The sequence below is a fragment of the Anser cygnoides genome, chromosome 30 (genome assembly GCF_040182565.1).
Source record: "Anser cygnoides isolate HZ-2024a breed goose chromosome 30, Taihu_goose_T2T_genome, whole genome shotgun sequence".
Taxonomy (NCBI): Eukaryota; Metazoa; Chordata; class Aves; order Anseriformes; family Anatidae; genus Anser; species Anser cygnoides.
This window is the reverse complement of record NC_089902.1, coordinates 1,392,645-1,404,272: the sequence shown is the minus strand read 5'-3', so window position 1 is coordinate 1,404,272 and position 11,628 is coordinate 1,392,645. Positions and strand designations below refer to the sequence as shown.

The 11,628-nt window shown below is 50.8% G+C and overlaps 1 protein-coding gene across 1 annotated transcript; it reads right to left on the bottom strand.

Moving 5' to 3' along the window:
* Positions 1 to 7,385: 7,385 nt before the first annotated feature.
* Positions 7,386 to 11,125, bottom strand: LOC136787610 (olfactory receptor 14J1-like). The gene is made up of 2 exons (XM_066984923.1): positions 11,008 to 11,125; positions 7,386 to 7,993 (listed from the first exon to the last, which is right to left on the bottom strand). Exons 1-2 carry the CDS (start codon positions 11,123 to 11,125, stop codon positions 7,386 to 7,388), a joined length of 726 nt encoding a protein of 241 aa, XP_066841024.1.
* Between the last annotated feature and the right edge of the window lie 503 nt (positions 11,126 to 11,628).

Below are 11,628 nucleotides of genomic sequence, written 5' to 3'. Positions count from 1 at the left end.
GGACTTGGGGTTTTGGTGGAGAGTCGGCTGAATAGGAGCCAGCAGGGTGCTCAGGTGGCCAAGCAGGCCAACAGCATCCAGGCTTGTACCAGGAATGGTGTGGTCAGCAGGAGTAGGGAAGTGATTGTGCCTCTCTACTCAGCCCTGGTGAGGCCACATGTCAGGTATTGTGTTTAGCTGTGGGGCCCCCAGCATAAGAATGACAGGGATCTATTCAAATGAATCCAGAGGAGGGCCACGAGGATCATCAAGGGGCTGGAGCACCTCTCCTCTGAAGACAGGCTGTGGGATTTGGTGTTGTTCAGCCTAGAGAAAAGAAGGCTCTGGGGAGACCTTATGGCGGCCTTCTGATACCTAAAGGGGGCTGTAGGAAAGCTGGGGAGGGACTCTTCATCAACTAGCGTAGTGATAGGTCTACGGGAAATGGTTTTACATTGAAAGAGGGTAGGTTTAGATTAGATATTCGAAAGAAGTTCTTTCCTCAGAGGGTGGTGAGGCACTGGAACAGGCTGCCCAGAGATGTTGTGGATCCCCCCTCACTGGAAGTTTTGAAGGCCAGCTTGGATGGGGCTTTCAGCAACCTGGTCTTGTGGAAGGTGTCTCTGCCCATGGCAGAGGGGTTGGAATTTTAGGATCTTTAAGGTCTTTTCCTACCCAAACTACTCTGTGATTCGCTGATTCTGTAAATCCAAAACACAGCACCACACCAGCTCCTAGGAAGAAAAATTCAGTCTATCCCAGCTAAAACTCAGACTATATCCACCCCTTACTCCATACCATTGTTCCTATGTCCTACTCAGGCCTGACACTTTCTAAATAACTATCACCACTTTTCCTCTCTTTTGATATACACGCAGAGATATCTTGCCCTTAGTCTATTTGTGTCCTGGTTTTGGTTGGGATTGATTTATTTTTCATGCTATTATCATAGAATTGTAGAATGGCCTGGGTTGGAAGTCACCTGAAATATCATCTAACTGAACTCCAGATCTCCCTGGAGCCTTCTCTTCTCCAGGCTGAACAAACCTAACTCTTTCAGCCTGTCTTCACAGGCAAGGTGCTCCAGCCCTCTGATCATCTTTGTAGCCCTCCTCTACATTTGCTGCGAGAGGTCCACATCCTTCTTGTACTGGTGGCCCCAAACCTGGACACATTACTCCAGGTGAGGCCTCACAAGGGCAGAGCAGAGGGGGACAATCACCTGCCTCCACCTGCTGGCCACCCCTCTCTTGATGCAGCCCAGGATGCACTTGGCCTCCTGGGCTACAAGCACACATTCCTGGCTCATGTTGAGCATTTCATCCATCAGAACCCCCAAGTCCTTCTCTGCAGGGCTGCTCTCAATGAGTTCTTCTCCCAGCCTATCCCCATGTCTGGGATTTCCCCGGCCCACGTGCAGCACCTTGCACTTGGACTTGTTGACCCTCCTTAGGTTAACATGGGCCCAAATTTCAAGCTTGTCCAGGACCCTTTGGATGGCATCCCTTCCTCTGTTGTATCCACTACACCCCTCAGCTTGGTGTCATCTGCACACTTGCTGAGGGTGCACTCTACCCCACTATCTGTGTCACTGATAAAGATATTAAACAGTACCGGTCTCAGGATAGATCCCTGAGGGACACCACTCATCACCAGCCTCCACTTGGACATAGAGCCGTTGACCATCGCTCTCTGGGTATGACTTTCAAGCCAACTCCTTATTCACTCAATGGTCCACCCATCAAATACGTGTTCTCCAATTTGGAGACCAGGATGTCATGTGGGACCATGTCAAAGGTCTTACAGAAGTCCAAGTAGATGACATCGGTCGGTCTTCCCTTGTCATCTGATGTTGTCACTCCATTGTAGAAACCATCAGACTGGTCTGGCACACTTTACCCTTTGGTGAAGCCATGCTGACTGTCTTGGATCACCTCTTTGTCTTCCAGGTGCCTGACATGGATTCCAGGAGGATCTTTTCCATGGTCTTGCCAGGCACAGAAGTGAGGCTCACCGTTCTGTAGCTCCCTGGGTCCTCCTTTCTACCCTTTTTAGAAATGGGACTGATGTTTTCCTTTTACAGATCACCAGGGACTTCACCCGACTGCCAGGACTCTTCAAAAAGGATGGAGAGAGGCTTGGCAACTACATCAGCCAGTTCCCTCAGGACCTGGGGTGCAAGTCATCATGCCCCATAGACTTGTACTTGTTTAGTTTCATCAGGTGTTCCCAAACCTGCTCTTCACCTACAGCAGGTGGGACTTTGACCCCCAGCCTCCATCTGTGGGTTCAGGGAAATGAAAGATTGGGAAGCCTGACTGGCAGGGAAGACTGAGGAGAAGACGTTGTTGGGTTCCTCAGCCTTCTCCATGTCTGTCATTACCAGTTCACCCTTCTTATCCATCAGAGGGGGTACACTCTCCTTGGCCTTTCTTTTCTGAGCAAAGCATCTATAGAATCCCTTCCTGTTATTCCTTGCATCTCTTGACAAGGTCAGTTCCATCTGTGCCTTGGCTTACCTTATCCCATCTCTTCACATCCAAAACTGAAACATGCATGAGAAGAAAGTAACCCTGGATCCATAGAAGCCATTTGGGAAACAAATTTATAGGTAGGAAGTGTGATTCTGTGGAGGTGCAGAGCTGATGGGCCCATTGTTCAGGATACTCCTAAAGACCTTTGTGTCCTTTTCCCTCCTGACTACACCGCCACTTCCTTCTCAGGAATGGAGTAGCCAACAGAGGTGAGACAGATATTCTGAGATCAGGAAAGTCATCGGAAAGCTGATCCCAGTAAGATATGGAGAGATAAGGAGTAGCCTGGACACGAGAGATGGGAGATTTTGGGGTGGGAAGAGGAGCATGGCCAGCTGAAATAAGAGAGTTCATGTAATGTCGAAGCTATGGTAACAGTGACTTAAAACAGCCATGTGTGGCCCTTACCTAATTTTAACCAGTAGTTTTAATCCCTAAAACTAAATGCTACTACAACACTCTGACAGGAATCCCCTACTCTAATGCTTGAATTCAAAGTATCCCTTGAAGCAAAACTCACCCATAGCCCCTCTCCCTTCTCGTTACTCTCTTGCTCACCCTAATCCCTTCCCTTGACACTAGCATTAAAATGCTATATTGAGGCCTAGACAAGTTCTTGGCAGACCTACAAAGACCCTAAACCAAAGAGCTTTCCCATACCCTAACCACAGAAGAAGACCAAACCTTCCCATTAAAGCTTTGTTTACTCTCTGACCCACAAAGGTGAGCCCTATTCCCGTGGGGACGAGAAAGTGGTCAGCTCTGCCTCAGGATCTCCTGCCCCAGCAGGAGGAATGGGACTGGGGCAGTGACTGGGAGGTCACTTCTGTCTCTGCAGCTGATAGGGCAGCAGCAGGAACGTGTCACGCAAAGGGACTGTGAGGTCCCTTGTGTCTGGAGGTGGCAGGACAGCCTTGGCCTCTCCCTGGGATCTTCACTTTGGGGCTGCCATCTGCCAGTGGCCCTGCTAGGCCAGCAGAAGGCCCCTGCTTGGCATGCTGCCTGTGGGATCCCCTCTGCCTCCATCCCCAGGACGACCCAGACAGAAAGAAGGCCCGCAGAGGGCTTGTCCTGTCCCTTCTGCTTGAGTCCAGCACTGGACAGCAGGAGGCACAAGGCTTGGCTGTGTCTAGCCAAGAAGCTGCAAGGCCAGCAGCAGGCCCAGGCCTTGGGAGATGCTGGGGAGGTGACTTCTGTCTGCTTGGCTGACAGGCCACAAGGAGCCTGGTGGGTTGAGATGCCTAGTTCAGGAGTGGCTGCCACCCTGATGGAGCTTTCTTTGGTAGTAGGAAAGAGCAAGAGAGAAAAAAGTGCCACAAGGAGCAGCTTGGAAGGTTGGCACTGGCCACAAGGAGGAAGAAATGTCCCTCTAAGGGTCGTGCTGTGGTGCCAGAGGTCACCCAAAGAGTGTCTGTGATCACACCGTGGCTTTTTGTTTCAAGGAACAGCTGGTGAGGGTTGATGAGACATGGGTGAGATGATGGAAATGCTGGGATGAGAGCAAGGTGTTGGACAGAGATGGGTGTCTGCAGACTTCAAGGAAATAGGGTAAAGTGTGGGACAGCATAGGAGAGGATGCAGAGGATAAGGCAGAGGGTGCTGGCAAGAATGGAAGGCCCCAACAGCCCTGACGTTTTTGTCCCTTTGCCTAGAGCTTCTGAGGAGACGAGATATAGACATTGCAATTGGGTCTCACTGCTTCCTTGATACCCTGTGCAGGGGTGGGGAGGTGTCCTAATGAAGTTCTTCTCGTGGCATCACACTGCCCACCACATCATACAGACCCCAAGAAGAGCCCTGAGCCAGACGGGGGGGGTGCAGGATCTCCCCTCCCAGTGGCTGTGGTCAGGCCTTGGCCCTTCTGCTTCACCAAAACCAACCAAGACTTTTCTCAGCACAGCGCTTTGCCTGTCTGCAATCATGGCCTCCAATGATGTGCCCTAACAAGTCCCTGGGGAGGCTTTGTTAGGAACAGCCCTCAGTGGGGCCCATTAATACTCCAAGTCACTTCAACTTTTCCTTCTGACTTTATTTTCTCAAGCAGTTGCATCATTCTCCTCTCAGCACCTGAGTTTCACTGACTCAGCACCAAAACACACCATGGAACTCATTAAAATGCAGAACGTCCTAAGCAGACATATCTCTCCCACAGTTTTCTTCACGTCTTCAAGACTTGTGCAGCTAATTGGAGAGCTTTCATGGTGTAGTTAAGGAGGAAGATTTCAAAGTGCAACTAACAGAAATCTTTCCTCATTTTAAAGTCTGAATTTTATACCATTTCAGTTTAGAGCATCATTCTCCTATAGATACTGGTCTAGGGTTTCTCCTTTGGAGCTCTGCCTAGGGTAGGAAAAGCAGGGTTTTTCCTATGTAAAAACAAAGAGTAGGAAACCATGCTGCAATTTTCAAACAACAAAAAAAAACAAAAAAAACAAAAAAAGTTCAATTTCCTCATTTTGTTGCCTCCAGTGATGTTTACCTTCCCAAAAGGATGACTGTACATGATATATTTTACACTGATTAATAGGAAATTTAAAATTATATTGTTAATATTAACCCATATCATACTAATTCAATGATAAATGATGAGTTTCTTGCTAAGGAACCATGAAACAGAGTGCTGAGAGATGGGCGAGCTGGAACTCACTGAAACTCAAAGCAGCAACTGGGTTGGTGAGAGCGGTCTGAATGATCAACGAGTAAGGGGAGGGCAAAGCAGGAGAACCATGGGAAGTGCATAGGTCCAGGAAAGCAGCTGGAAAGGGGACATTCAGCATGTTCTGTGTAATGAAGACGGTTTTTCTGCCTTGAAGATGAGGGAGCACACCATGATAGACAAAGTGATGACAATGCAAGTACAGGTGAACACCAGTATTTCTTCTCCTGTGCTGAATATAGATAATGGAAATTAGCATTTCTTCATGATAGAAATTCCACTTCATGTGAGACTTTTTATCGAAGGGATTGAATCATTTGAGGTAATGAGTAGTCGCATTATTAGTGAAGTACTACAAAAATTACTGGGTATTGAGGCAGAGCTTTGCTGTCTGACCATAAGCATAACCAGGGAAAACCTCCTGTGGCCCCGTTGTGTTTGTGGCACTTCCCTGGACCAGCAGATGTCAGAAAAGACCTGCAGGAGACCGGAGCCCTTTGGGAAAATGAGGTGGAGCCAGGTGGAATTCCCAGGGCACCTCCACTGCCAGCAGTGGTCTTTGTCCCTGTAACTGCAGCCCAGCCCAGCACAGGAAACGCCTTCAAAGACAACACCTTCGTTCAGTGGGTTCCTGGGACTGACCTAGATTTGAAATGGCCATTGGGAACCTGACATACTTTCCCTTATTCCTACGAGACACATGAATATCCATTTACCTTCCTGGGTCTTCTCTAGCAAATTCAGGCTGAAATACTCGAGCATAGCGTGCTTCAAATGACTGAGCCAGAACCCATCAGCTTGCCCCACTCTGGGGAATCATCCCCTTCCAACTAGGGATATGAAAGTTAAAAGTGTGAAATGACCTGTCAGGTCAATGCGCAGGGGAAGGGAAAGACATAGGTATTGTGCTGCAGTGTCAGAAGGCAAAAAAGCACTGCACTGTGCCTCAGGGTAATCAAGGAGACCTAATCCAGTTCATCTGTGAGATAAAGCAGAGTGAAGGACGTTGAGTTGTGTCCTAACATGAAGAAGGATGTACATCACTGCTGAAGGAGCTGTCTTTTTGTGCCATCACCAATGCAAATTACACAAGAACTACATCAAATAAAGGTAACCTGTCCCACCCTGGCCCTGTCACACCACAGGGCAGCGGAGGGACCTTTTTCACTTTCAGCCTCTTTTTCAGAGAGGCTTTGCCCTCTCCCTGCACACCACGGGGCAGAGCCTGGCCCTGGACGCTCCGTGAGCGCCGTGCAGGTCGTGGCAGGCTGCGGTGAGGGGACGAATGCCCTGGGCCCCCTTCCTGCTCTGCCCAGGCCAGCAAGGGCCCCGAGCGGCCTCGTGTCCCCTGCCCCTGCAGCTCTGGGCTCCCTTCCCCAGCCCTGGCTCTGCAGCACCAAGCCCTGCTGGGAGCCCTCCCCTGCATGCTGCCACCGCTCCCTGATGCTGCTGGTGCCCTCTGCCGGGCACTGCCCAGCCCAGCCCAGCCCCTGCCCACCTCTCCCCACCCCCCTGCCCTCGCCTTATCACCCACATTTGGCCCTTTCCTACTGTTCACTGAAGGCCTCTGAGACCTCTGTGCTGTGGCCTCGCTGTGTGTCCTGGCATTGCAGAGCTCCCATCAGCCCGTGCATCCTTTGGCTTGGCTTTACTGTGAAGACCCACTCGCTGCCCACCCAACACAAGGCACACGGCATCCCAGGAGAACCCTTAGGTTATCCTGGTGGCTCCCGATACCTCCCTGATGCCGCCAGCCCTGTCACGTTTCAATCCCAGGAAGCTGCTTCTTGACCGGTCAGGGCCTCCATGGGAACTGGGCATCCGCCAGTGACGACTCAGTCCAGCCCTGACTCCCTCACACCCCATCCCGTGCCCTCCTGCCCCTGTGTCCAGGTGGCACCCAAGCACAAGAGTGAGGCCTTGAGCCTGGCATTCCCGGAGCGCCTTCTGCACTCCAGTTTGGGAAGAAGAGCCCTGAGCACTGAGCAACTTCACTTTTATTAACAACATGCCACAACAGAGGCCAGGTGTCATTTAGGAATAAACACATTCAGAGAAAGCGTGTGGGTCACACAGAGGGTTGGTCATCTGGAAAAGAGGAATGAAAGCAAATATTTATCTGCAAACAAAATTTTAAAGAATACTGTAGCTAAAAGTCAAAAATTGCCTGAGATTAACTTCAGTAAAACTAGAAAAGGGAGATAGCCAATTGATTGCTAATTAAATATTACCAGTAGAATCAGTTTCTTCATTGTGGTTTTCAGGTCCTGGTTCCTCATGCTGTAGATGAGGGGGTTCACTGCTGGAGGTACTACCACATATAAAAGTGCCACCACCAGGTCCAGGGATGGGGAGGAGATGGAGGGGGGCTTCAGGTAGGCAATCGTGGCAGTGCTGACAAACAGGGAGACCACGGCCAGGTGAGGGAGGCACGTGGAAAAGGCTTTGTGCTGGCCCTGCTCAGAGGGCATCCTCAGGACTGCCCTGAAGATCTGAACATAGGACAACACAATGAAAACAAAGGAACCAAAGACTAAAGAAACACTAAACACAAGTGCCCCAACTTCCCTGAGGTAGGCATCTGAGCAGGAGAGCTTGAGGATCTGGGGGATTTCACAGAAGAACTGGTCCACAGCATTGCCTTGGCAGAGGGGCAGGGAAAATGTAGTGGCCGTGTGCAGGACAGCATTGAGAAAGCCACTGCCCCAGGCAGCTGCTGCCATCTGGGCACAAGCTCTGCTGCCCACGAGGCTCCCGTAGTGCAGGGGCTTGCAGATGGCAACGTAGCGGTCGTAGGACATGATGGTGAGAACATAAAGTTCTGCTGATATGAATAAGAGAAAGAAAAAGACCTGAGCAGAACACCCTTGATAGGAGATGGCCCTGGTATCCCTGAGGGCATTGGCCATGGCTTTGGGCAGAGTGGTGGAGATGCAGCCCAGGTCGAGGAGGGCGAGGTTGAGGAGGAAGAAGTACATGGGGGTGTGGAGGTGGTGGTCGCAGGCTACGGCGGTGAGGATGAGGCCGTTGCCCAGGAGGGCAGCCAGGTAGATGCCCAGGAAGAGCCCGAAGTGCAGGAGCTGCAGCTCCCGCGTGTCTGCGAATGCCAGCAGGAGGAACTCGCTCACAGAGCTGCTGTTGGGCATCTGCTAATTCTGGTCATGAGGTCCTGTACAAGGAGGAGAAAGGCAGTGGTAATCTACCACAGGCATATCAGAGGAAAACTCTTTCCATTTTCTCACTTAAAATCACCAAAAATTGCCCATTTCTAGGCAGATATTTTGAAGGTCTCTCTCATTGATTCTGCCTGAGAGTGTCTCTGGGAACAGGGGACTCATCTGTGGGCAATGCAAGAATCAGTCCTGCACTACAGCCAGAGGTAGTAGCATGGTAGTAAAATGGTAGGAACATGGGGTAGTCTCAGATTCACTTTACTGCTCATATCAAAGAGATTTCCCCAGTTTTGATCCTAGTTCACCCAACTGCAGAGCAGAGGTGTGGAGATTTACTTATTTAATTATTTGTTTTCTATTTTTGGTTCTAGCTGCCCCACCACACCTGAGGAGTGTTTCTAAGGCATAAATCCTGGGCGTTCTGCTGCACTCCAAGTAAAACTTGTGGATCCTCAGAGGCAAAGAGACTGTCCCTTTAGTGCAGAGCATCCCACACAGACAACACCCAGTCTGACCATCAGTGCTGGTCTGAGCTGTGCTGGCATCAGCAGCACATTTGAGCATTTGAGCTGCAGGACAATTGCCTTCAGAGGTTGCCCTGAGAAGAACCAGGACACTGCTGTGGACAGAAGAAGCCAGGCTCAAAGCGCCCATCTCCAGACCCTCACCCTGTCCCCATACTCCCCTTCACCCAAGAACACCGAGGGCTCACTCCATGGGCAGGTGAAACCCCCATCCCGAGGCAGCCTGGGAACAAGAGCAGCAGCAGCACGGCCAGGAGGAGAAGCCAGGAGGAATGGCAGCGTCTACTTCATATTGGAGAAAGAGAGAGACCCATCCTGACAGATGCTATCTGCCATGAGCTATGTTGGCTTCAGAGAAACTCTTTGGAAATCCCATTTACATGTTCCTGCTGCCAGAGACTCACAGTGCCAAGAGCCTGCAGATCTGTCCTGCCACACGCTGCCCTCTGTTGCTGTGCTCCTCACTGCCTCCAAGCCCTCTCTCCTTCTCTCCTGTCCCCGTGCCACCTGCGGTCAGAGCCCCCAGCCCTGCTGCGCTGTGCACAGGAGCTGCTCCTGGGCAGAGCTGTCTCTCTGCAGCGCTGCCCGCTTGCCACGAGCTCCCCTTGGGCCCAGGAGCCCGGCCCAGCTCAGCAGCACAGCACCCGACCATGGCATCGTTTGCTCTGTGCCATTGGGCTCCCTAGAGGTGTCCTCAAGGCCTCAGGGCTGACAGCTCCCGAAGGCAGCAGGGTCTCTCCTGGGCTGTGGTGCTTGGAGCAGACTGACTTCATCACCAACTGCTCCTAACTGAAAGTGGGAGAGACTGGTTTTAGAAGTGTGATTTGTACTATTAAAGCTATTTTCTTCCCTTTCTCAAATACTTCTTGAGCTGTGTTGCCCCATGTGATGACGACATCAATGTACTGGAGATGTTCAGAAGCTTCCCCCTCTTCCAGGGCAGTCTGGATCAGCCCATGGCAAACGGTAGGGCTGTGTTTCTACCCCTGGCGCAGGCCATTCCAGGTGGACAGGACGCCCCTCCAGCTGAAAGCAAAGTGCGGCCTTCACACTGCTGCCAAAGGGATGGAGAAAAATGCATTAGCAGTAATAATTGCGGCAGAGCGCTTGGCTGCCTTTGACTGCAGTTCGTACTCAATGAAGTTCTAGCATGCCCAGCACAGCAGCACTCAGCGGTGGTGTGACTTCATTCAGGCACAGAAGTCCACCGTTCTCTTCCACTCACCATTAGAATTTTGCACTGTCCGTATGGGACTCCTAAAGGGTGAGCAAGTGTTGCTGATCACCCCTTGGCTCTGCAGTCAATGAACCAGCTCATGCATGGGAAGCAGGGAGTCTCTGTGAGTGCAATACTGCCTCAGGTGCACTGTTGTGGTAGCGATTTGCACCTGCTGCCCATTGGCCATCAGCACCTGCACAGCAGAAGGGTCCTGTGAGAGAGTGGGCAAGGTAGACAACTGTTTGATGGTCTCCGTCTCCAGGGGAGTCATGCCCAAAGTCCATCCAGTAAACGTTTGGATCTTTGAAGTACACTCTCTTGATTTAGTCAGTGCCAAGGTTGCACAGAGCCTCCAGACCAGTCCCAATGGGTAACTTTTGCCACTCCTTCCCAGTTAGGCTCACTTCAGCCTCCAGTACAGTTAACTCTTGGGTTTGATGTGCCAGGCCAATACTCCTCAGAGTCCAATACACCCGATTGTCCCCTTCCTCCCCCTGGATGGAGGCTGGGCCCCTCTAGTCCTGCTCATAGTATTCATTACTCTGTTAGGAGGACTGTCTCCTAGAAACTGGAGCAGTAATTTTCTCAGAAGAACCACTTTTTGCAAATGCTTTTCCTTGCGCTTCATGTATCCCTGCCTCTAGGGTGGAGGTAGGGCAGATTTTTGCATCCTGTTTTCTCATGGTCTTTCCGGGGTCACACAGTTAAAACCACAGGGTGGCACATAGTATGCACCCACTATATCAATTTTCTTGAGCAGAGGGATGTTTACACCTGATAGCCGAGCTATTGTTTCATGCAGGTGGGGAGGAGGATGTATCCTCTTGTAGTTCTAGCATCTCGTGAGAAAATTTCTCTCAAGACGAGATGCAGGCCCATAGGGAAGAAGAGAGACTTTCATTGTAATGCTGTAGTTGGCTACATCCAACTACATCCGATTCATCCATGTGGGTTCCTCTTGGTCTTTCCAGGTCATAACTGCCAATGAGCTGGCATACGGTGATGGTGCGCTCTGTACAAACTTCTGCCACATGGGTCATGGGCACTCGACTTCATCTGGAACTTTGGCCAGCTGTTTGTTGTCTAGGTCACTATCAATCACCTTCAGCATGGCTAATTCCCTCAGGTACCGGATACCCCTCTCCATGTTGGTCCACTTTCCTGGTTGACATACAAGATCTTTCTTGAAGGGAGAACTTTCCTTGACGCCTGACAGGATTAAATTCCTTGTGCCCTTTTCCAATGGCTTTGTCAATCACTCCTTCTCTAGAGGGGGATCCCAGCTGCTTGGCTTCCCTGCCCTCTAATTCCAGGCTATTGGCCCTGTTCTCCCAGCACTGGGGCAGCCAGGTGACAATGTGCTCACCAAGATGATGGCTGAAATCTTTTCCCTTATCTCGTAGCTTACCCTGGGAAAGGGATCACGTGGTTTCTGATGTTTAGATGATCTCTTCTTCTTTGTCATCCTGCTTCCATGGTGGCCCTTCTTTGGTGAAACCTGCCTTATCTTCTTCTTCCTCCTTTCTTGTCTGGGTAGGAGTTT

What these genes read in the sequence shown, in the direction of transcription:
- LOC136787610 (XM_066984923.1), bottom strand. Translation starts at nt 11,125, where the DNA reads ATGACCCATGTGGCAGAAGTTTGTACAGAGCGCACCATCACCGTATGC. An exon ending in TGAATCGGATGTAGTTGGAT is followed by an intron (nt 7,994 to 11,007) that starts GTAGCCAACTAC and finishes TATTCATATCAG; the next exon opens with CAGAACTTTATGTTCTCACC.